This window comes from Henckelia pumila, chromosome 1, assembly GCF_033568475.1.
Source record: "Henckelia pumila isolate YLH828 chromosome 1, ASM3356847v2, whole genome shotgun sequence".
NCBI classification, from domain to species: Eukaryota; Viridiplantae; Streptophyta; class Magnoliopsida; order Lamiales; family Gesneriaceae; genus Henckelia; species Henckelia pumila.
In genome coordinates, this window is record NC_133120.1 from 119,446,044 (window position 1) to 119,471,905 (window position 25,862).

General features: G+C 34.8%; 2 protein-coding genes across 14 annotated transcripts; one reads left to right on the top strand and one right to left on the bottom strand.

Moving 5' to 3' along the window:
- Positions 1–235: 235 nt before the first annotated feature.
- On the bottom strand, positions 236–3,789 carry LOC140890908 (uncharacterized). Of its 7 annotated transcripts, none has more exons than XM_073299101.1 (7): positions 3,247–3,789; positions 2,725–2,907; positions 2,353–2,630; positions 2,120–2,193; positions 1,885–1,960; positions 1,047–1,557; positions 236–502 (listed from the first exon to the last, which is right to left on the bottom strand). In XM_073299101.1, the coding sequence occupies exons 1-3, from the start codon at positions 3,557–3,559 to the stop codon at positions 2,416–2,418; spliced, it is 711 nt and encodes a 236-aa protein (XP_073155202.1). In that variant the 5' UTR covers positions 3,560–3,789; the 3' UTR covers positions 236–502; positions 1,047–1,557; positions 1,885–1,960; positions 2,120–2,193; positions 2,353–2,415. The 7 variants fall into 7 exon arrangements, with proteins under 7 accessions (XP_073155202.1, XP_073155186.1, XP_073155193.1 ...); XM_073299085.1 differs by having other exon boundaries at positions 1,656–1,960; XM_073299092.1 differs by having other exon boundaries at positions 1,047–1,245; positions 1,374–1,960.
- An 11,015-nt stretch (positions 3,790–14,804) lies between these two features.
- On the top strand, positions 14,805–24,223 carry LOC140877430 (uncharacterized). 7 transcript variants are annotated; one of them, XR_012149353.1, is made up of 16 exons: positions 14,805–15,344; positions 15,877–16,955; positions 17,033–17,202; positions 18,109–18,332; positions 18,501–18,569; positions 18,980–19,052; positions 19,358–19,514; positions 19,592–19,883; positions 19,970–20,084; positions 20,170–20,333; positions 20,417–20,491; positions 20,603–20,669; positions 20,921–21,023; positions 21,478–21,544; positions 21,994–22,049; positions 22,150–24,223. XR_012149353.1 is itself a non-coding variant. In XM_073282659.1 (13 exons), the coding sequence occupies exons 1-13, from the start codon at positions 14,919–14,921 to the stop codon at positions 20,983–20,985; spliced, it is 2,976 nt and encodes a 991-aa protein (XP_073138760.1). In that variant the 5' UTR covers positions 14,805–14,918; the 3' UTR covers positions 20,986–21,124. The 7 variants fall into 7 exon arrangements, 2 of the variants coding, with proteins under 2 accessions (XP_073138760.1, XP_073138132.1); XR_012149308.1 differs by having other exon boundaries at positions 14,806–15,344; positions 20,603–21,023; positions 22,150–22,180; positions 23,119–24,219; XR_012149310.1 differs by having other exon boundaries at positions 14,806–15,344; positions 20,603–21,023; positions 22,150–22,180; positions 23,171–24,219.
- The last annotated feature ends 1,639 nt before the right edge of the window (positions 24,224–25,862 follow it).

A 25,862-nucleotide genomic window follows, 5' to 3' on the forward strand; every position in this document is an offset into this window, starting at 1 on the left:
CGCTTTTAATATTATTGCATGCGCTTTATTAAACTCTGATTAGGTAGTGGATCCGTGTAGGGTCACTACATGTACGAATCATACAAGCTTTGAGAATAGTGTGAACATGTAGAATCTTTTATTAGATATGAGAAAGAAGACGACAAAAGAGAAAGAAAAAAGAAAACTAAGAGGGAGAATCATGGCTACAAGCATTGAAGTAACCTTCATATTGTCGTTAGAATGAACAAGCTCATAGTGCAATATTTTTGCATTTGTTACTGCCTCCTGTATAAAAAGACATCACACTCTTGTTATCAGTGTTTCTCTTGGTACAGTACATGCAGTTCATACAGAAATGAAAGGAAGGTGTCTATGTGACAATATCGACGCAAGGTATGATGTACATTGAATACAGCACACAAACTTAGAAATCAAGGACATAACTACCGGATATCACGATAGACGAAAATACAAGAGAAAGGGCAAGACAAACAAATGTTTGTCTGCTTCACTTGGGTACCTATGAAACAAAATAAATAATAAAAATGTTATATTTTGTTTCACCTACCCCCATATATATACATGTGTTCTCCTTTAATTTAAATATACAATATTATTATTATTATTCCACACACAATAAATTATTACACCAATAAAATTTATTGCATGAGATTCTATTCAGTGTAACAGCAACAAATGAGACTTACACGGTAAACCAATTAATATATATTTTAATGTAGAATCTTACATTAACAAAGAGTACACATAGCTCAAAAAATCATGAAGACACTGAAACTAAGCGTTGATGTCACCTTAATTTGTGTGCAAAACTTTTGAAGTAGCTCAATATATATGTGTATGCAGGTTTATTCTATGTTAGTGATATATGGAGTAAAATGAGATTCAAGGGTTCCACCTTTTTGTTTTTTTGAGAAATCAAATGTAATCCACCATTTTGCCCAAGACGGTCTATTTCGGATGATTTTTATCTGTTCATCAGTATTCAGTTATTATATGATACCATACTGGCCTAATGTTATCTCCCTTAGCAGTGATTATCATACCTCAATGTAGTTCCAGAACGCCTCAATGACCTCAGAGCCTTTGGCCTTGGCGTATCTAGGCTTTGTAACAATATTTATTCTCAACTCCATTGATTCCAGTGGCTCTTCCAAATCTTTTATTAGACTCCCAATGCCTTCATTTGATCCTTCAAGCTTCATCTTACCATTTCAATGATGATATTTATGACCATATAAGCACCTGAAACAAAGGGCACCATATAAAACAATCTTTGTTTTATGCAAAAATTCTAGTAAATATAAATCCCATAGATGTAAAAGAATCAAATAGATTGTCATCATCAAGAAAATGATTCTCTTTGTGGGCACCATGGCATGAAGTTTCCATCATAAGATGAGCCTTAATTCCATCCTTATTAAGTTGAACGCCTTTATCAATCGCATTCCTGTAGCCAACTCTTTGCAAGTAATGCAGCCCTCCTCTGTCCGTGATAAACCTTGTCAAGGCCATTCTCGTACGTGCATCGGTCACGATAGTCATGCTCGAATGCTCCTTGAGAATAAACAAGGAAAAAATCAACACACAAAGGAGAATACAAACACACAATCACCAAAAATGCCTAAAACCAGAAGTGTTTCAAGACAAAATACCTCTAAGCAGCAATGGAGATGTCGAGTACACTATGAAAAGCATAAAACAAACACCTTGCGGGCAGAAGTATGCGATTACATTTAAACACAAATTGGCAAAAACTAGAATGCGAATGATATAGAAAGTTAACAGCTCAAACTCAACATTGACTTACCATTACAAAATCATTGCATCAACAAATAAATTATCATATGAGAAGTAAACTCAAAAAGGAAGAGAGAACTTTACATGATCCAAACACAAAATACATCAAGATATCCTGAGCATGGTCTGTAATCCCAACAATATCCATAGATCCAATTACCTGAAATGAGTGGCGCAAATGCACAAAACAACACCGAATGGTTATTTGCATGCACGACAGTAGATCAGGAATATGGCTCGATTCGAGCAAACACGAGCATAAAAAACAGTGATTAATGGATCAAATCAAAGATAATGAGCTAAGAAATCGGGCATTCACCTGAAATTGCGACTATAGGGCATCAGATCTCTCGCGTTAGGGCTCGGGTCTCCTATTCAGATCATGATCTACGTCTGCACAACACGAAAAAAAAACAGCAAGCAAGAAACGTTAAATAGCAGAAAACTAGGGGTTCACTTCCTCTACACGTGGTAGAAATCCCATCCAAACAAGAACGATCGAAAGAGACACAATATTTAAACATATACATCCATCTCTCTCTTAAGGCACACCTTGAGTATTCTTTATGCACTGTGCTTTCTTGTTTTGGGCACATCCAGAGACCGATTCAGCTATTATTCTTTTGACTTATGGTGGCACCTTATAGCATCCTGGTAAAAGAATTTTCTAGTCCCCTCCCCAAATGTGCCTTGAGATGTGAGATCCCCCCCATCTGAAGACACAAAACCACGGTAATGACACTCTGCATTTTGTCTTGAATCATCCCTAGGTTTGGCCAGTTCCCAACCATCAAGTATTCGACTTCTTGTTTTATCATCCAGCGGGACACCTTTCACAAAATAAAAAGTACAAAAGGAAGCTAAAATGCATCAATAAACCTCCTAAACAATTACAACAACCGGTGCTTGAACCACAACTATTACCTTTTCTCAGGGTGTCAAGAAAACTACGAGCATCACAACTCTTCATTGTTTCAATAATTTTACAACTACCAACACCATGAATCATCATGTGTCTTCCGAACTCCTCTTTGCATAAATGAGAATTTGATAACTGGCAGTGCTTTCCTATAAATACTCCCCATAGATAATATTTCTCTTGGAACCCTGCAGATTAGTTTTATTCTAGGAGGCTTAGCAGATAAGGTATGAAGGAAAAGTATCCCCGTGCGGATATGTAAAATTAATAAGCGCAAAAATGAACATTTAGCCACAAAAATGACTCAAACATACTTCATTAAAGCGAAGGCAAATCCTTCAAAGTAAAGACCAAAAGTTCAGCATTTTGTATAAAGGCTCTCATGGAAAGTTTTTTATGCATCATTGCATCAACAAAAAAGATCAAAATCCCGTTCACTTCCATGTAGAAATTTTAAAAAATAAGCAGTTAGAATGTAGAAAACATAAAAAATAAAGATAACAAAATAGAGAAAAATCATTACTAACACCTTAACTCCGATGAAAAGAAAAAGAGTGCAATACTGTCATAACTAGGTTCTGATATTTCAAAACTCTTTGGCCGAACAGCAGACTTGGGAAGCATTTCCAGGTGTAGAACAGGTTGAAATTGACTCGAATCCTCGTACGTTTTTTGGCACGCTCTGGGAGATATGATGTTCATCATCGGAGAAGCCCTGAAATTGAAAATAACCACCATCAGCCAGCTGGTTATCCCCTCCTCCGATCCAAGCAGCTTATCTTCCTTTTCTCCCTCATAGGCCGCAACAACTGGACCAAAGTGTTGAAAATTTTGTCCCATTTTTTCTCACGGTCCAAAGATTCGCCGGCAGATTTCCGTTTCGCCATTGCAGAGATCGAAAAACAAATAATAATTACGGAAATAACTACAAAATAGCAGCGTGAGAGTAAGGATTGAGGGATTTTTGGGAGCAATGGATCGAGAGAAAACGAAGAGGGCGTGGGAGTGAACGTCTTTGAGTTCGCGATGAAGGGTTTGGGGATCGCGATGAAGGGTTTGGGTATTTTGGGTTTTTTTTTCAAACGTTTAAATGTAAGACAAAAAAAAGTTTTATTTAAAATTAAAATAAGGTTTATCTACAACACTTTTTAAAAAGTGTTGTTGTACATTAAAAAACGCTCAAAGACAACGTTTTTTTTAAAGCATTGTATTTGACCTAAAAAAACGCTTATACACAACGCTGTTTTAAAAAAGCGTTGTCTTTCATGAATTTAAAATATATATAGACAACGCTTTTCATTAAAAGCATTGTAAATTAAAAAAATACAATACTTTTTACGAAAAGAGTTGTCTTTTAAGTGTTGTGTTTGAGCATTTTTGTTGTAGTGACGAAGAACGGATAAGAAGAACAAAGAATAGATAAAACGAACAAATAGAAAGATACGACTTACTTGAATCAATAGAACCTTAAGCTTTGATACCAAATGATGTGAATCTTGAATGCATGAAAAGCAAACACGATTATAAACGAATCGTACCCTCAATTGAATAACAAAAAGATTCTATAATATTGTCCCAATCTTTTGAACAAGTAAGTTTGGATATTCACTTCTAGTTTACAATGAAACTAGCAACATATAATCACAAGATAAACAATTAATCACAACGAAACCTTCAGAAAAATTATTTTTGACAATCCACGAAGATAATCAATTGACAAACGCCACAAAGTTTATGAAACTTTGATAAGTTTGATTTGATAAAAACAAAGCAAAGCTTTGGAAAAATTCTAGAGAAAATTTTAAGAATTGATAAAAATCAATAATTCAATAATAACTTGTATATCCTATAATGAATGTAAAGTTTACAATATATAAAAGAAAATAAGCTAGGAATCCTAATAGAATTATACTATAGATTTCCTAGTTGGATTATAATTCTAAAATCCTAAAGATAATTGCAAAATATATCTAAAGATCTCACTAGAAAGTTTCCTAGTTGACTTATAAGACTCAAAATAACATAATATATCAATATATATATATATATATGAAAAACCACACACACACACAAACACTCCATTGTATGTGTGAGAGAACGTCAAGCGCGGGCGCGCTATGTAGAGACGCGGGCGCGCATGGGTCATGCAATTCAATCCATAAAAAACTCTCGTTCAGCGCGGGCGCGCGACAACTTCCCGCGGGCGTGCATGGCTTTCGCAGATAAGGGCACGGGCGCGCATGAGCTTCGACCTTGCTGAATTATATTTGTATTTTTTTCTAGATTTTCTCCACTTTCTTGATCCTTTTGACTTCAATAATATTATAACATCCTCAAAAATGATCTTCCCACTTTTCAAATTGATTTCCATGTATTCCAAATCCTTCAATTCTCGATGGCAAATTACGGGACAATTCTTCGAACAATATGAATCTTCGAGCATCTCCTAGATTCATATCAGAAGGTGGGTTAGATCGGATGCTCCGAACTCACTGAGGACAGATGTCCAAATCCAGTCAGATGGATGACATCATGGGTGATGTCACTAGGCTCGGTCGGACGATCCAAAGAGGGATCGGACCGTCAGAACTTGCATGCATGCAACGTGGATATCATGCAAAGATCGGACCGTTCGAACTGGGGATCGGACGATCCGAACTCCGTCTATAAATAGGGCCGAGATTCCTCATTTCAAATGCAAAATGAATCCTCTCCTCCCGTCATGGCTCTATTTTATGGGCTTCGGGTCTCTTTTTTTAAGAGTTGGAGTAGGAAGTAGTATTTTTAAAATGGACAGTGTCTGTAGTGGTGGCCAAGCAGCGGAGCTTTGGCGAGGTTTCCAGGGGTCGTAGCAAGGTTGTGCCCAAGCTTTGGGGCATTCGACATCAGCTGGCTGACGATGGACTAAGGTATAGCTCTGGATCCTTATAGTAAATAGGGAGTATGATATAGTTTAATTAAGGATTTTAGAGCATGATAGATGATGTTTGACATTTTAGATAATGCATGTTTATTATGTATTGTAGTGCTGCATGATAGATTTGAAACCTAGATGGGAGCTTCTAGGATCTGCCTTAGAAAGGTACGATAGTACTGTTCGAGATATCCTGACTGAGTATGCATGTATTATGTGTTGCATGATATATATGACATGATTTTATCTACATATATTATGACATGTTATTAGGTTACATGCATAATCATCTTGAACTTCTATCCTTGTGATATCATGTAGTAGGTTGTTTACCCTATCTTGTTAGTGGATGGTTGGACACATGGACTTGTGTCAGGTCACCATCAGTTGGGTATGTAGGTCACCTCCTGAAGCGACGGCACAACGTGCTACCTACCCAGGGCCCAAGTCTATTCTTGATTAGATATTCTTGACCTTGTGTCTTGGTACCCGTACACTTGCATTCATGCACATATAATATTTGTATACTCATACTCTCGTACTAAGCATTTTATGCTCACGCCCGGTTATTTTTTCTGTTGTCTGGACACCCCATTCGATGGGACAGTTGCAGGTAGTTCTCCTGAGGATTCGGAGGTTAGGTGGTAACTAAGGCAGGATTGCAGGGTTGACCACTAGATTATAATTTTCTGGTATTTAGTTTATTTAAGTTTTTGCTTTTACTCTGATTAAAATTATTTATTGTTTAATTGCATGCCCAACCTTCTGATTAGTAGGTGATCACGTTGTTGGTCACTACATTTGCGATGCTCGAAATCCTTAAAATAATCATTTAATAAACTTTTCTAGTTTACTACAAAGATCTCAAGAATAATTTATAACTCACAACTCCGCTTCCGCCCGCCGACCTTGAAATAACGAAAACTCAAGAATTATTTTAAAATCAATATTTAAATATTTTGATGTCACAATGATAAATAAAATATTTAAATAATAAACGGAGCGATTAAAATAATTTAAATAAACTAGATGAACGTTTAAAAATCATTTAAATAAATACACAAGATGATTTAAAAATCTTTAAAACAAATTAGACAAATATGACAAATATTTTGAGTGAACATATTTATAGGGCAAAAACTAGTCGTTTGTTACCGTTGGGGGTAAGAAAAAATCGAGTATGTGTTGAATAAAAATCCGTGATAATCATGTGATGCATATAATGATAATCATAATTAAATATACGCAATAAAATATATATCATATCACGTTATTATAAGGTCAGTGTCCTAGACAACCTCTTATATAATAACATAAAATTATATATTGATATAGTTAGTATATATACATAATAAATATATATCATATCACGTTATTATAAGGTCAATGTCATAGACAGCCTCTTATATAATAACATGAAATTATACAAATATAATTAGACAATAAAATTATATAAGCAGTAATGTATAATCATATCACGTTATTATTTAAAAACCTTAGAGGCTTTTATACTTGTCGTATCCCTTACTGGGAGTGTGGGATGTCATCTTAACATCCTCCCAGGATTTATAACAAGTTTTTTTAAAAAAACTTATTTTTTTTATCATGTCTGATAATAACATGATATTATATATTAAATATATACACAACAAACAAATAAACAATAAAATAAATATACTTACTTGTTAAATATTTTTTGTCTTCTCTTTGTGTTTTGGAGCGTCGAAAATTATAGAGAACCTTCGAGCGATCGTGCTGATAACGTGTTGTGAAAAGTAAAAATTTATGGTAAAAACTAAAAACTCTAAAACGCAAAATATATATCAAACCAAACACTTATAAAATCTTCTCTCTAAACTTGTGTTATTTCTTCACAAATGTTGAGGTCTATTTATAGATCCTCAATTGAGAAATGTCCAAAAATAAATATGTCATCCATTACATAATCAAAAATTAAAATATCATCACATCACCATAACAATAATTTTCAATCTAATTTTAATATATAATTTCCAATAATAACGAGCATTATTAAGCATATATAGTTTTAAATGATTACAAAAGCTGATCAGTACTTGTCATTTGAATAATATATGGTTAAGTTTATGTGTGGATTTTATATTCTTGTACGAATTTTAAATGGTTAATTATAATGATCCAATAACAAATAGCTGCTTGCAAAATAATAATAACTAGCGACACAAGCACACACAGTTGCGTGCGTGATATAATATATAATATTTTATGATTTTTTATTTATGAAATAATATATTATTTAGTAGTTAAAAATTAGTTATTGAGAAGATAATATAAATTTAATATACTATCATATTAAAAAAAAAGGTAAAAGAGAAAAAGTGGAGAAAAATGTGGATAAAAAGGTAAAATTGAAAGATATTTTGGCGTGTCATGACACACTAAAAAACAGTTATTCAAAGGCCCTCAAATTTTATATAATAATAATAATAATAATAATAATAATAATAATAATAATAATAATAATAATAATAATAATAATAATAGTAATAATAATTGTCAGGATCGGTTTTGGGGTATCGTAAACTGCTTTCTCGATATGATCGAATTGGGTGTGAGTGCTAATTTCCCAAACTGAATGACTGTAGCATTTGTCTCCTTAATCTTCCAAATTGAGTTCAGTTGAGGTTGGTTACACTGAATTGTTTCCTTCATACGTGTCGATGTTAATTGACAAACAAATATTATGTGCGGAATGATGCCAACTAACAGATTAGAACTTATGATCAAATGTCTGATTTGAGTAGTGAATGAGTGAGAGTGCTCGTCTGAAAGTAAAACAAGAAAGAAAATGTGCAAGTGTGTGTTTCTCGATGTTCGGAGTAAAATCTCCTATGTCATACCTTCTTTCATGTAGTGACCCGCACCATGATCACCTACTAATCAGAAACTTAAACATGCAAATAAATAATAATTAAACTTAATCAGAGAAAAATGCAGAACATAAATAAACTAATACCAGAAAAGTATAACTTAGAACCCGTTTGGATTTCATAGACATTTTTTTTAAAAAAAAGTGCTTTTTAAAGCTTTAATTTAAGATTTTGAAAAAGCTCTAAATTTGACTTAAAAAGAGCTTTTTTTAAGCACTTAAATGGCCATCCAAACACCTTATAAACTAAAAAAGCATTTTTTTAAAAAAAAATTGTTTTTTTGGTCTGGCTTTTGATACCAAAAGGGGCCTTAGTGGTCAACCTTGCAATCCTGTCTTGGTCACCACCTAATCTCCTCATCCTTAGGAGAACTACCTGCAATCAGCCCCGTCGAATGGGGGGGTCCAAAAACACAGTACGAGGACGTGAGCATAAAACGTTCAGTACGAGAGTATGAATATACAATATTATATGTGCATGTATGCAAGTGTACTAGTTACCAAGATTCTCAGGTCAAGAAACAAGCTCATAGACTGCTCCTAGAGTATATAGCTCGTTGCGTCGTTGCATCAGGAGGTGACTCCTATACCCAGTGGATAATGACGACCTGATACTAGTACAAGTGTCAAACCATAACGGTGACCTGACACAAGATTTATGTATCCAACCATCCATAACTTGTAGGGTAAATGCCCTACTATAGGATATCTCAAGGATAAGAGATCAATATGCTCATGTATGCAACATACACTCATGACATGCTGTACAGATAAAGTCATATAAAACATGCAACCATATAATATATGCAACCACATAATACATGCATACTCAATCTGGATATCTCGAATAGTACTTCCGTACCTTTCTAAGGCAGATCCTAGAAGCCTCCATCTAGGTTCCAAGCCTACCATGCATCACTACAATACATAATACCCATGCATTATCAATCATGTCAAACATCATCTATCATGCTCTAAAAACCTTAATTAAACTATAGCATACTCCTTATTTTCTATAAGGATCCAGAGCTATACCTTCGTCCGTCGTCAACCCGCTGATGACGAATGTCCCAGAGCTTGGGCACAGCCTTGCTACGACCCCTGAACACCTCTCCAAAGCTCCGCTTCTAGGCCACCACTACGAACATTGTCCATTATAAAAATACTACTTCCTACTCAAACTCTTAAATAAAGAGTCTCGAAGCCCTTAAAATAGAGCCATTACGGGAGAGAAGAGGATTCAATTGCATTTCAAAATGAGAGCCTCGGACCCCTATTTATAGGCTTCGATCAGACGCTCCGATCCCTGGATTGGACGCTCCAATGCCCACTTCGGAGGCTCCGATCCCACACATGTAGCTACGTGTTCAATTTCTGTTGACATGTGCATGGCACTATGATCGGACACTCCGATCTCTTGTTCGGACGCTTCGATCTGCCTCGTAGCTTCCAAACTTCTTCGCTGGCTCCGATCTGGTTCGGACCCTCCGAACTCAGTTCGAATCCTCCGAACTTCTCGAGCCCAAATAAGCCCATTAACCATTTTTTTGGGCGTTTTGGACCCAATTCCTTGGTCCATTAGATCAAATTACAATCTCTTAATCATGTTTTATTAAATCTAAACATGATTAACAATTAAGGTTGTAAAATAGAAACCGGGCTACTACATTTCAAGTCGGAAGGATTCACTCTAACTAAAAGACTTTGAATATTACAACAATTTGCAACATCCCACTCCAAGACTGGACTTACACTCAACTGCCTATCTCAAAACTCCTAGACTCAAGAACTCAGTCCTCGACTGATTCTTGCTACAACAAGGTTTACAGCACCTCAACTGATAAATACAAATACAACACTTGTATTACAACTCAACATTTAAGCACAATGTGATCCAATCGATCTAATGCAATGATGTCTTTGCTTGTGTTCTTTGGCTCTTGATATATTCTTGAAATCCCTCGACTGAATGTATGTGGGTAAACTGAAAGTGTTCAGTTTACTTCTAATAGCTTGAATATATGTGCGAGTTCTTTTCTAAGGTGTCGGATGCTTTTTCAAGCACAACATGTATTTATACTTGGAGGGCAAATGCTCTTTCAAATTCAAATTGAGGTCGTTAGCTTGTCTTTTCCTCATACATTCTCTGACATGATAGTACATTGTTGTGCTCTAGATTTGCGGCGTCCGCTACGTACGGAAAAATTTATCCATAAGAGTTAGATTGATTCAGTCTTGATCACGCAGTTTCTTAGATAGTTCAGTGGCTCAATTGTTCAGTTTGGGTAATTCGATTTTGGCTTTGTTGGAGCAGTTTGGCTTTCTGAACAGTTTGGCATTGAGATAGACTGATTCAGTTTAGCTCCCTAAACTGAATGCAGTTTATCAAGTGAACTTAGTTTGACTCGACTGCTTGATGATTTCAGTTTGGCTTTGGTCAAAGTCAAATTAGTATACTTCATGCAGTTTTGCTCAAAAACTTGTCCAGTCTTCTTCTTTAGTTTTGCTCATGAGCAAGTGCAATTTACTTATGTAGTTTTGCTCGTGCAGTTTCGTCAATATCAAAACTACTTGTGCTCCAACAACAACAACAATAACAATAATAATAAATAGCTCAAATGTCATACACTTACCAGTAGTCAAGGACTTTTCACCCGGTCGCTGTCACAAGCCAATAAATCGTAACATATAATTATTTGTGTATAAACATATCGACATGATGCTTTAATAATAGATTTATTGTGATGCATTTGGATTAGTTCATTTGAAAACCAAGTTTCATTATCCACATAACTGAGTAAAGAAAATTTTAAATCGAAGTCATGCTCATTTGCAATATAATCACAATGTATTTCAAAATTTTCCAATATTATGTGGATTTGAAACCCGTTATGAATTGGGTGGATAAAATATCGAATTTTCGATAGACAGAGGTTATTGTACCGAAAAAATTTCGAATTTACCGAATTTTTGGTACGGTTTGGTAATGATACCGAATATTTTGGTACGATAACCATATGAAATTTAAAAATTCGTGTATATATTAGAATACCGAAACAATATAACAATTTTAAAATATATAATATTTTTAACAATAAATGTAGATAAAATTACCTTTTTGGTCACGCATGTTTGTATTTTTACGATTTTTTCCGTTATATTGTAAGATTTCAGTTTTAGTTTTCTATCTTTGTTAAACATGATTAATGGTTACTAACTAAAAAAATCTACTAACTAAAAAAATCAACGGAATAATTGGAATTAAAATATGAATTTCAAACCTCGGATCCATTGGAGTGTTCGGAAGATCCGATGTCTAGTTTTGAAGCACCAAACTAGGGCTTTGGCATGTTCGGAGGCAACGCAAGATCGGAAGGTCCGAACTTCCCCACTTAGGGAACAACGAAGTATTCATGGTTGGTTCGGAAGAATGGGTGCAGTTCGGAACGTCCGATCCTTACCAAACAAGTAATCCGATGGGTTCACAGTTGGATGCAAGTCACGTGACAGATCGGATGGTCCGAACTTCGAAGTCATGATTGTATCTTCCGAAGCCAGCTGTCAGTGAGTTGTCCATACATTGGTGACTCATCCACTACATGAAGAGTCCGGAACCTCCAAAGTGTGATCGGAATGTCCGAACTCCGGTGATCGAAAACTAGTCACGCATACATAGTTCGGAAGGTCCGAACTCGGTCTATATATAGGCTGTAGTTTTAATCACAAATTCAGTAATTCCTTTCTTGATTCAATCTATATTTAGAGCGCCCGATGATAATAGTGAGGTGTTTCTGGACTAGCATCAGAGTGTGAGTAGAAACTAAGTTATCGACATCAGTAGACTAATTAACAACGGACGAAGGTATGGTCCGAGAATCTTATTATTAGAAAATATGAGTACTAGTTAGCTTATTTAAGACTATTAAAACATGTTTAGTGATATAATATTTACTTGACTGTAAGATTGAAACCTAAACTCTGATTATACTTGATCTATCACCTAGAGGTACAAAAGTACTGACTGAGATTGTCAGCTGAGTATGCATGCTTATATGTTTCATTTATGTGCCATGATACATGTTTTACTGTTTTACATACATACTGCATGAGCACATACACGTTGAGTCGTATTTTCTTCGAGACAGCCTTTCTTGTAAGGTCGCTCAACCATACACCTGTTATGTTGTATGACACCAGGAGTTACCGCAATGCAGGGAGACTGATACTACGGTGATCTAGACGATCTTGTGAGTCACCCCGCGGTCGGACTCCTAGATGGTGCTACATACTCATTGACACCTAGTCTGAGCAGGACTTGGTAGTTGATCGGTCACTCCAGTCATATCATGTTGCATGGATCATATTAGTTTTGTATATGCATATTTACATATTGGACGTTAGTCGCTCACGTCCATGGTGTTATCTTGGACACCTAATTCCATGGGACATGTCTCTGTTTGGACGGTCGAGACAGGGTTAAATGTAGGGTTAGTAGCTATTGGAAGATGTATTTACATACAGTCGGTTTCATGTTGTAAATATGCATGGTATAAAATACATTTGAGTTTTTAGTGCCGGTTGTATTCCTTCGGTTTCTTTTGTACTAGGTTTTTAAGTTTCCGTAATAAATTCTGTCAGTTAATAAATATTTTATATTAAACTAATTACATGCTTAAGACAAATGGTGGATCAGGATTCCAAGTCTATCCGGACTAGATTTTTCGACGAGAAACAAAATCATATATAAACTAAAATCATGAGTAAGATACATGTTCATGGTAGTTTCAAAAGATTTGCCTTTAACAAGATTTTCAATAAATTTTCTATAAAACTCAAAAGATTCGAAAATTTTTTACGATGGATAAAATCATGAGTAAGATACATGTTCATGGTAGATTCAAAAAATTTGTCATTTTCAATAATTTTTCTATTAAAACTCAGAAGATTCAAAAATTTTTGACAATGTATCCATCGTCATACAAGAAATTGATGAAAATTTGAAAAATGAATATCTCTAAATCGAGGAGGAGCTCAAAATGAATAAAATAAAGTCATAAAATCTTCATATTTATGGTAAATCAATTTCACTATCTGGTTCTATTATATTTTAGTTTTTAGGTAAAAATTCACGCACATAAAGAGAAACAACCATAAATAATTCAAACAACTTTCACAAAAACAATTATCAAACACATTATGATGAATATCTAACCAACAACAAATCTAAATGCAAATCCAAATCTCAATTAACAAATTAACTGCTTTGTGAAAGAGGCCAAGTATTACAAAAAAAAGTGATGCTACATGTACACAGATTCTTACACGTTGGGTTACATATGACATTTAAAATTACATTATTATCCCTCAACTTGATTTGAAAAAAATCTTTCAAAAATACATGTAGGATAATCATGTAATTTTAAGTGTCATGTGTAACTCAACGTGTAAGACTCCGTGTACATGTAGCATTACCCTTACAAAAATAGGTAAAAGAGAAATAAACGTGTATGGTTGAATAAGGAATTTGAATTAGAGTAATAGAATAAAATTAAAATGAAAACAAAAAGACAAAGTACTTGTGACGAGAAATTTTACGAATAGTATGAATGAGGAGGAGCTCCTTCGAATGTTTCGAAACGAGGCCGCAAAGACCGATATTAGAGGAAGAAAGAAATAAAACCAGCCCACTTCGATCCCAAAAAAAAAAAAAAACACCATCCCACTCTTGGACACAAAAAATATAGGTTTTTAAATTTTTTTATCGGGCAAATTAGCCCAATTTTAGTACATGAAATTTTTTTAAAAATTATTGGGCCACCCGGGCTACAGCCCAGGTGGCCCAAAACGTGGTTTCGCCCTTGCTTAAGCCCGCATTAGACCCGTCGGTTCTCGGGGCGAGACGTTTCTAAAGTGAGATGGGGCGGGTCTCGGATTTAGCCAAACCCGTCCCCTTGCCATCCCGAATTTCTAAATAAATGTTTACTTTCAAAATTAATTTTTAAATTTTCAGATTTCCTTCATTTGGTTCTGAGTTTACATGTAAACAATGATGGTGTAGATCATGATTCATGAATCATTATTTTATTCAAATTAAATTAAAAATAAAAAATAAAACAGAGTGCCAACTGAGAAGTAGGACTTTTCACGAGTGGATTATTTTGATATAGTCAAACAATAAGGGGTTGAATCGAATAATAAAAAACTCGAGATATTAGAAAGAAATTTAATCATCATATCATAAGTAGTCGAAATTGCGTTATCTCGTCATTATGTACTTGGTTGCGAGTGCCTGGATAATACCGAATCGACTGATTTTGTCGAAACCCTAACCCTACCTTTAATCGATATCAACTTCAATTTTCTTACCTTTGTACCCAATGGCTACCGATTCCGAACCCACACGCCGCAAGCACCACCGGTCCTCCTCCCCCGACAAAACCGACGAGCATTCAAAGCGCCGCAAGCACCGCCATCATCGCCATCGCCACCACCGCCACAGGAGCAAGAAAAACGACAAGGAAGTTCAGAGTGATGAACTGGAAGTAGGAATAATTGAAAATGATGATGTCGAAGATAGGAAACTGGGAAATAGTGAGGACGAGAGCGGTGCGGTTGGTGATGTCGTTGTATCGAACGGATTTCAATTTACTGGGATAGATTACGAAATGGAGGAAGGGGAGATTGTGGAGGATGATGACTTAGGTCCTTATGTCAATGGAGAGTTTGAGAAGTCGAAGAAGAATTTGGATTCCGACTTGGAGTCAGGAGAAATAAACAATCTTCAGGACAATGATTCTAACCTGGTGTGTACTGATTCTCCCCCCTTAATAACAGTCATAATTTCTTAAAAATTCTTTCATGAGTTATGGGAATTTGGATTTTTTATTCTCTTCAAGTAAATGTCTTAAATCCAGAGATAAAGGTTATACTCTTCAAATTTCCACGCCTATGGCTATCACAGGTTCCTTGTGAATGAACTTTTGCACAACACGACATCTAATTAAATACATGGGCTGTGCAAACTTATTTTTTTTTAGCCGAATCACTTTGTTTGTTTGTGATAACCACTTTCCCAAACAAATCTGTAACTTTTTATTATCCTCAGTTCACGTGAGATTTTATGTACAGAGTATCAGATCAAAAATTTATTTTGGAACTTTTTCGAATATGTATAACTTGAGATTTTATGTATCCATTGGTCTACTACGATCATCGGTTCAGTCTTTCAGTTGATTGGTTAAACTTAGTTCCTTGTTTAGAAGGTTCTGCATATATTGTTTATGTTACATGGATGACATCATTATTTTAACAGTGTTTTATAATCCGTCTTTACAGGAAGTTAGCAAAGACAATGCGAAAAGTGTAGAGAAAAATTCAAGGAAACTGGATAATGATGGCGAGGATAGCAACAATGTAAATGGTGATCTGGATAAGGACATAGCATCTAGTTTGGATGATCGATCAAACAGACATTATTCACACAAAAATCACGAAGATATGCATATGGTTCTTAGCGTTGATGGTAAGAGGACTAGAAAATTGGATTGTGTGGTTTATCCAAGTGATCAGAGGAAAAATTTGTCATCTGAGAAAAGGCACAGAGTTGTTTCATCCTTTCACTCTCGTGAAGAGTATCTGAATGGGAGTTCTCCTAGAAGCTTGTCGAAGTCGCCCGTAAGAACGAGGGAAAGGTCTCGGTCCCGAAGCATTTTGCGCGAGCCTTTAATTGTGGAAGACACTTATCTTGCAGATGTAAATCGCAGGAGTAATCCTGGCGATGAAAGGGTGATTGCCCCTGACAGAAACAATAGTGATAGTAGTAGCAGGGATGGGATGAGGTCGAAAGATATGAAACACCATTCTAGCAGATATTCGGAAGGAGTAGAAAGGTCTTATAAGAGAGATGCACATGACAAACACAGGAAGGGGAGTAGGGAGAGGGACTCGGTTAAGGATAGGGATAGAATCAGAGAGAATGAACGGGAGAAGGAGAGAGAATGGGAGAGAGAAAGGGAAAGGGCCAGACTTCGCGATAGAGCTAGGATGGATAAGGAGAGGGAGAGGGAGAGGGAGAGGGAGAGGGAGAGGGAGAGGGAGAGGGAGAGGGAGAGGGGCAGGGACAGGGATGGGGAGAGGGAGAGGGAGAGGGAGAGAAAGGGAGAGGGGAGGGACAGGGATACTGATCGAGGTAGAACAGATAGAGATGGTGGCAGGCCTGGAAGCAGAGATGTTGATAGGGATAACGAGAGTGATAGATCCAGAAGGCGCCGGATGTTTGATGATGATGTTAGTTTCCGAGATAGGGATGATAATTCCAGGCATAGAAGGAATATTGAAGATCATTCCAAAGAGAGATCAAGGAAAAGTGATTTGGAGAACATCGGCACCAACAGTAATGGTGAGAATATTAAAAGGTACGTTACGGTTGTCCTTGAGCAAATATTAAAATTTGAAGAGTTCCTGTTCTCTGATTGTTTGTTGTTGGTATCAGGGAGGAGGATATACAAGAGGATTATCAAGATAAGATTGTGATGCAACTTGCTGAACAAGATGAAGATGACCTTAAAAGGATTGAGGAAAGTAGGAGGCGCAAGCAAGCTATCCTTGAAAAACATAAAAATAAACGCTCGCAGAAAAATGAGCAGAATTCTGAAGAACCAGGTAAAAGTGTCTTATATTGTAGAAATTTCAGGTTGTTTGAAAGTCATAATTTCCTTCACCTTAATGGATTTGATATTTGAGTAGTAGTTTTGCCTGTTTCATTGATTCATAACCGGTCGACCTGCAATGGATATTTGAATGTGCTAATTTTTAAATGAAGTTTATTCATTAATCACTATAGGAAATTGGATGATACAGGCTGTGCCTCTTCTAGGAAGTTCTTGCGTGCTCATACTGACTGTCATTTTTTCGGTACTCATTACGTGTATGAATACTTCAAAATCATCTGTTGTTTTCGTAGTACAAAATTTAGTGTTGAACTTGTTCTCTTTCATGTAATAAAGTGCTCTGGGAATTCTTACTCTTTGATATAATGGTGTTACTTATACGGCTTGTCACTTGTTTGGTTTGTTTTGGAAGTTTTGGAGAAATATAATGGGTAAATAAATTTGTAATGTAATCATTTTAGAATTAAACAAATTTTAAATTTTAAAATTTGTATATTATGGTTTAACATGTACTCTAATAAAAGCTTCTTGTTATTGTTGTTTATAATTTTGATGAATAATTTAAACTTCTCATTGATATTGGTCCTGTTAGGAGCATCATGAACGTGTTCGTGTTTATTTGTTTCTTCTTAAAGAATAAGCAAGTACATCCTATGTGGGGCACCTGTGTTTGTAGAAATGGAAAATAGAATCACCATGCAAATTGTTTATGCGCTTGTTATATTCGACTCCTAAACAAACACCTGTATATTTTTTTCTTATAAAAAACCATATATCCGATAAGCAGAAGCAAGTAATTGGAACAATCAGTGAATCTCGCTCCTAAATAGACCCACTGAATATTCCTTGTGTTATTTTGATTTCCCCTCCTTGGCTAATACTTGCTTCGTATGGCCAGTTAAGAAGCAAGATGGACAGTCTTCTGAACGAGTGGAATCCACAGAAGCTGCAGCAGATAGTATGGACAATCAGGTGGAAGGCTCAGAAATTTTTGCCCCCGAGTCAAACTTTTCAGTTGGGAAATCACCTTTGCAAAATGGTCTTTTAGATGTTCAGAGGCCGGCTGGAACTGGAACTGGAACTGGAACTGGAACTCGTGGACTAGGTGATGGTTCCCCTAAGGTAAGCTGACTTCAATTGCCTTTGATGCACTACGTTTGTATTCTCACACCCACGCCCTGCATTGGTAAATCGTCGGTTGATACTATCTTACGATTTTTCTCCTAATTTCTTCTTTCTGTTCTGATTTGGTCTGCGGAGACGATTGAAATTATTTATAAAACTGTGCAGAGTGAAAGGTCGGCGGATATGTTCTGTGATGATATATTTGGAGAGTCACCTGCTGTTGTTCGTAAAGCGGTAGGTATTAAATATGATGCGATTATTTTTTACCTTTTAATTTCCTGTCAGAACAAACTGAATTCAATATCCTAGGAATTCATTGTTGCCTTATATATCATAGTTCTCTGCCTTTGAGGTTTCTTTTTCTCCACTGCTTTCACATCTTCTTAACTTACGCTGGGGGTTAATGACATTTTGTCATTTCTCTTTTCCCAAAACACAGCCTTTCCATTAGCTATCTCTACACTAGAACGTGGAGGAAATGTTCATGTTTTGTTTTTAAAAATTAAGCTTTTCATACTGGTAGTTACCTTCACCTTAAGGTTAAACAGTTAAGTTTTTGCGTACATGCCTGTTTGTGCTCGACTTTAAATGAGTGTAACAATTCGATTAATCAAATTTTGTTTGTGAACTAAATGCTTCATCAGGGAAAAACAGACAATGTAGCTGTTGAAAAAAGTGAGCTTCATGACAATTGGGATGACGCAGAAGGGTACTACGGTATGTGTCTAACCATCAATATGATAATCTGTTTTCTATGTGCTTCCTCTTTGATGTTGATAGCTCAATTGGACTCGAAGAGCCCATCTGTTCCTTTCTCTTCCTCGAAAGCATGTAGTATAGTCATAGGTGTCAATACACTGTTTCTAGCTCTTTGAGGTTGCAACATAGCTTAATGGTGCCATCAACTGAAGAACGGAGAATGTTAAGTTTGATAAAAATCTACATTTCTGTCATTTTATTCCTATTTTCAAATTGTGTTTTTTTGTTACTCACCTAGACTCCTTTTTCCCCCCAACATTCAGGCTACCGTTTCGGAGAAATACTTGACGGACGATATGAAATAATTGCTGCTCATGGGAGAGGAGTTTTTTCTACTGTTGTTCGAGCAAAGGATCTAAAAGCTAAATCCAGTGACCCTGAAGAAGTAGCAATTAAGATCATCCGCAATAATGAAACAATGTGGGTAAAATTCAAATATCTCTTTTAAAGCTATAAATGATTGTTAACTGTAATTAAGTTCAGGCGTTGCCATGTAGGTATAAGGCAGGTATGGAAGAGTTGGTCATTCTTAAGAAATTGGTCAAAGCAGACCCTGAGAACAAGCGCCACTGCGTTCGCTTTCTTTCCACCTTCAAGTATCGAAATCATCTATGTTTAGTTTTTGAATCTCTGCATATGAACTTACGTGAGGTTCTTAAGAAATTTGGTCGTAATATTGGTCTGAAGCTTACTGCTGTGAGGACATATGCGAAGCAACTATTCATTGCGCTGAAACATCTGAAAAACTGCAGTGTTCTTCATTGTGACATCAAGCCAGATAACATGTTGGTATGATGCCGGTCGTTCTTCAGTTCTCATGATTATTTCTGAGTTCATTCTCTACTATACCTGATATTGTGCATTTTCTTCCTTAGGTGAACGAAGCTAAAAATATATTGAAGCTATGTGACTTTGGAAATGCCATGTTTGCTGGCAAAAATGAAATCACCCCATACCTTGTCAGCCGTTTTTATCGCGCACCTGAGATAAGTAGGTTTCTTCTCTCTTTCCAATTTGTTTTTTCCAGTATCCGAAAGGTTGTGTCCTATTAGCTTATTTCTTTCCTTTTCTGTAGTTTTGGGCCTGCCTTATGATCACCCCATGGACATCTGGTCGGTTGGTTGCTGTTTGTTCGAGCTCTACGCTGGGAAAGTTTTATTTCCTGGTTCTACCAATAACGACATGCTTCGTCTTCACATGGAACTTAAAGGTCCATTTCCCAAAAAGATGCTTCGAAAGGTAAGAAATCTGTTTGCTTGGTTTAGCTCCATCTATTTTTTGGTTATGATATTAGTGGTTATGATTTTAGCTACATTGTGCAGGGAGCATTTGCTGACCAACATTTTGACCAGGATTTAAATTTCCTTGCTACAGAGGAGGACCCTGTCACAAAGAAGGTAGGTAGGCAGTTAATATTACTTTAATTTCTATAGATGTTGAAAGTTTGGCCTCAAGTTGATTACTATGAATTCCGACGCTTGGGTTGAGCTTTTGCTCTGTTGTTGTAGGGAATTAGGAGACTAATGGTAAATGTGAAGCCAAAAGATTTTGGCACACTACTTCTGGGATCTCCTGGTGAGGATCCAAAAATGTTAGCTAATTTTAAAGACCTTATGGAAAAAATTTTTGTGTTGGATCCAGACAAGAGGTTGAGTGTATCTCAAGCCTTGAGCCATCCTTTCATCACGGGCAAGTGAAACACTGATGCTGCTTCTGACTACGGAACTGCTGTTGCATTCAATACTTGTACATTTTCATGAGATCTCACTTAATCATTTATCTAATGGTTGGACGTTATTTGTCTTTGTTCTCTATGCGGGAGCAAGAACTCAGGAGACCTCCACTGCGCACGGTAGAAGTTCTTAGAGATGATCTTGGGAAATGCATCTAACATGGAGTTCTTTCCTTGGATTGTTTACGGTGTCTATTGTAAGATAACCCACCAAAGGTTTTTTTTCTCAGCGTGTTTGTACTAATTATTGTTGGGGACAATTAAGAAAGTTCATAATGATATCATATTTTAACATATATATTACTTGCGTGTACTGCAAATGATTCCTGTGGTTAAATAGAATGGTGTTATTTACCTTGTTGAAGAGATAGTAGAACTATTGTTTTCATACGTGTGGACACATTTTCTGTTACTATGGTCATGATACATTACAGAATTTCCTGGCATAGTTGGGAAATGTATTTTAGATTTCATCCCCCACATTCCATTCTCATCCCCGATATTCTGCTTAAGCGTTGGTTTTTTGTTCTTTAATTTTTTTTTCAATCCATGATAATTAATTCCGCGGGATTATTTCACTGGTTATTTGATTTCTGTAACCTGCTGTAGATTTTCTGGTTCCTGGAGATTCTGATGTAATCTTTCATTCAGGAAATCTACCTGTGCTATGAGGAAACCATTCAGTGATTTTAGATGCTAAAAAGAGACTCTGGAGAAGGTACCTTGGTTTGTTAATTAGGAGTTTGTGTGTGGAACCTTTTACAATACATCAGTTGGTTCCAGAAGCTGCTTCATGTAACTATCGTTTGGTTTCTTGAATCATCAGTCATGATTTTATGATTCTGCATTTGGATGATTAGTCCAGATCTTCTTTGAGTCACAGTTAGCGTGCATAAGATAGAATCGAGGATAATCTCCCTTGGTGCTTTTCCTCGTCAATTCTTTTATATGGGTCCCGAATAATTAAAGTTATTTTGGTCCTTAATTCTCCTATAATGACTATAGGCTACATTTTTAACATGACTTGTTTCATTTTTTTCCTCCATTGTTTTCTCCCTGGATATTAGATGCATGGTTTGGCGCTGGCTTTTAGAACTATGACTATATATGTATGTATGTTTCTTTTGAGTTGCTATGCATCTGATCCATGGTTTGGTTGTTCTGGAGGATTCTATGCCCTGGACTAGGAGATGTTCAGATGCTGTTTAAAGTGTGAAACTCTGGTGAGTAAACCACATTCTTTGTTAACTTTATTTTCTCGAGCATTCATTGTCAAATGATATTGTAACAATTGGTCGTGACATGCATTTTTTTTCTTGATAGAATTGAGCTCACGTGTGCGTCCACAGCTCTGGTAAGTACCTCCTGTATTTTGTGTATTGTCCTGCGTCAAATGTTTGATCTTAGAAGTTTGCGTGGTTACACACTAAGGTGCTCATGTTTGTGCAAGTCCTTTGATGGTTGTCTTCCTTTTGTGATCTCTGCTATCTTTTGGCCATATATAGTGTGCCATAGGAGTACTTATCACTTATTTCTAAGTCAAAACATTTATTTATCAATGGTTTATAGACTATTGGAACTTTTAGGCACCGCGTGATTCGTGAGATAGGATTATTAAAGGATATCGATGTGTAATATGAGTGATAAAAAATTGATAGATAAAATTTTTTGTTTGTAATTACTTATTATATGGTGTTTGGTGTATCGAATGGTTGTTGGTTAAACAATTCATACTTATCTTATCAACCACATCAAACAGTAGCTTAATATTTAATAATAATTGAACTTGTTTAGGAGCATACAATGAATGAGGTTACTCTCTGTTTCTCTGAGCTGCTGAACTGGCTCAGTTGTAGGGTGGGTCTTTTCAAATTGGTGGCTGTCATTTAGTGATACCAAAGCAACAAATTTGTGAATTTTGAAAAACGAATAATAAGTTTTGCCATTCCTGAGTTAATCTAGTTATACTGAATCGTACAATTTATTTCTTGATGCAAGTCATCATATAATTGGAACTTGTGATCGGTGGAATGCAAAATTCCAAGTTTCATCATTCCACTAATTGGCAATTTTTTATATTATAAATACAAATATAGTTAATTTGTTAATAAAATGCTATCATTTGTAAGTTGGGAAAAGATTTAAAGAATTTATATAACCATGGTGATTTGCGCCTTAAAAATTCATACTTATGTTTGTATTTTTTTTTTTTTTTTTTTTACTTTTTTAATATCTCTGCGCATACGTTGTTGCTCCCTCCTCTTGTATCAATATTATTCTCTTTGATGTTAGACACGTAAAAATTTGCTTATCTTTTCCGCGGTGTTCGTTTGCGGGAGAGAAGCAAATAGTGAAGTACTGATGTAGACCAAAATTAATGTGGTACCACAGCGCAAGCAGCATTAAGTTAATTTTGGAATCAAAGAAGTTGAATGAATCAGATGGTTTAACTTGTATTTAATTTTTCATGTGCACTGGAAGCCAAATGATGAAAACACGTAATTTTGTGAAGATATTTGTAGCTTTCAGTGAGTATGAACTCATCAACACGTTTGGAGGTTGAACAAAGGCTTGTCCTCTCCAACTTTCGAAGTGTTGATTAGTTTCTTCTAGGACAAGATATAAAAATGAATATGCTAGGTTTGCAAACTGCTGTTACTTGAACGAAAGGTTATTTTGGTCCTAGACAGGTAGTATTATCGGAGTATTCTCATTTCATGAGAATAGCCGTTACTTGTAAATGATGCTTGTTTGAAAAGGCGTGTGGAATTTTTGTCATGTTACACAGATGTGTGTCATTTCATAAGAATTGTACTCCCAATGGGCGGGTGTCTGTCTCAGTTCTCAGCGTTGGGTGACTAGTTCTACATAAAGCCTCATAATGTGGTTGTGGGTGAAATCTTAATTTCGGTCAGGTTTTACCAACTGTTTTTAGAATAAAGGCGAACTTCGATGGGTTTTTTAAGCAGGTGGTGTAATGTTAGGCAGGTAGTGTTTGAGAGAGCTTTTAGGAATCACTTTTAATTGAAAATTTTGTTAAAGAAAAGTCGAGAAGTGAGAAGCTCTCTCAAACACTACCTTAACCTTAATAATGATTAACTTTTATCTACAAGCTGATTGCCTTTCAGGAAAATATATTGCATATAATGTAAAAACAGTTGCAACCAATGAAGACTTGGGGTGGGAATGAAATGATCGTTCTCATCTCATTTTCTAATACTCATACTTGGTTTGACATTGGAATAAGAATGTTCATTCCCATAGAAATGACTATTTTCATTAACATGGGAATAACTATTCCATCCAGTATGGTTATTTTCACTTCTCATTTTCATGTTTATATACATTTTTTTTATATTTAGATTAGATTTAGATTAGATTATTTAAAATTTAAAATTTAAATTAATATTACCCTATCTAATTATAATAATATATTATAATATAGTATATAAAATAAAAATAATTATATTATTGTTTTATTATTATATTAATAATAATAATAATTTTTTAATATTAATTATTAGTAGGGTTAATTACATTGTTCTCCCTTGTGAAAAGTTTAAAAGACATAAAATCTTTTAAGAAGTATTAATAGGCTAATGTATTTTTAATTTTTTAAAACCTAGAATATTTTACCCTTATGCTATACAAACTCGGGTACATTTATACTCTCAGAAAAGGGTTTTTATGCTAAATTTTTTAAAACATAGGATCTAACATACCTATGATGTTTTTTGATTTTTTGATTACTCATAGGAGGTGTGGATGTAATTTGTTCATTTAGTATTATGATTTATTTATTATTATTATTATTTTATTTATTATTTTATTTATAAAAGTATTAATAATATTTATTAATTATAAAATATTATTATTTAATATTATTTTTAAAAAATTTATTTGTTATGAAGATAAAAAAAATAATACGATAATGATATCTTATTATTATAATAAAATAATTATTATAAAAATATAAATTTAGATTAGTTAAACAATGATAATTTTATAATAATCAATACATGATAATAATAATCTATACTTAATTTAGTTAGTGGACAAAAATACCCTTATTTATTTCATTCAATAAAATTTGTTACAATAAACTTATTTCAGTAAATTTAAATACTAAAATGATTTGTTAATTATAATCAATATCATAAATATTTTCTTCAAAAAATTCTTAGACATTTTTAAGAAAAATTTAATTACGTGAAAAATTTGTGCACGCGAATTATTGCGTGCGTGATTTGCTGGTAATAATAATAAAAAAACGTATGAATAATTTTTTTTTTAATATGTAGCTAAAATATGATCTTATTATTAAAAATAATTTCATTCTATTTTTTTTTCATTTTTTTTTCATTTCAATTGGTTACAATATTTAGAATAGAATATAACAACTATTCTATTCTCAATTTCATTTCATTTCAAGGTTGATTTCATTATTATCTTATTCTTTTTCAATGCAATCATATCCTAAAAGTCATACAACCTTTCCCTACATAACCTTTCTGGTTTATTTTGGTTCCTTGCTTCATTGAACTTTTCATGTCAATTTGGGCCGCAAAGATCTACTAGTGGTTTTCAAAATTTCCGTTTTTATGTTAAAAACTTAAAATACGAGCGGTTAACAGGTTCATGTTTGATAACATTAATTTGAGTGCCAGTGAAGGGTGGTTATGGGGTTATTGATGTGTGCTAGCTGCATGCGAAAACATTTTGCACTTGTCACGTTTCCTTGTTATGGCCCTTGCCACAAAAGATTCTGTATCTAGTATCAAGCTATCAACTACTAATATCAAGTTGTAGGCAGAATATAGAGAAATTTGGTGCTATGGCTTTTTGTTTTTGTTTTTGTTTTTGTTTTTGTTTTTGTTTTTGTTTTTCCTTTTTTTGATTTAATAATAATAATAATATAAAAAATTCATTATTTTAAATTTTGGTTTAGCTCCTTTTTCTTTTTTACTTTGTTTAATTAATTACATTATTTCAAATTACAGTTTAAATTCTTGTTAATTTTTATGATTGAGATATAC

Coding starts and splice junctions, on each gene's coding strand:
- LOC140890908 (XM_073299108.1), bottom strand. CDS start 3,559: ATGGGACAAAATTTTCAACACTTTGGTCCAGTTGTTGCGGCCTATGAG. Junction 2,908..3,246: donor CTTTTCATCGGAGTTAAGGT/GTTAGTAATGAT, acceptor ACTAATCTGCAG/GGTTCCAAGAGAAATATTAT. Junction 2,631..2,724: donor TCTTGACACCCTGAGAAAAG/GTAATAGTTGTG, acceptor ATTTTGTGAAAG/GTGTCCCGCTGGATGATAAA.
- LOC140877430 (XM_073282031.1), top strand. CDS start 14,919: ATGGCTACCGATTCCGAACCCACACGCCGCAAGCACCACCGGTCCTCC. Junction 18,570..18,979: donor CTGCTGTTGTTCGTAAAGCG/GTAGGTATTAAA, acceptor ATGCTTCATCAG/GGAAAAACAGACAATGTAGC. Junction 19,884..19,969: donor TCAAGCCAGATAACATGTTG/GTATGATGCCGG, acceptor TTTCTTCCTTAG/GTGAACGAAGCTAAAAATAT.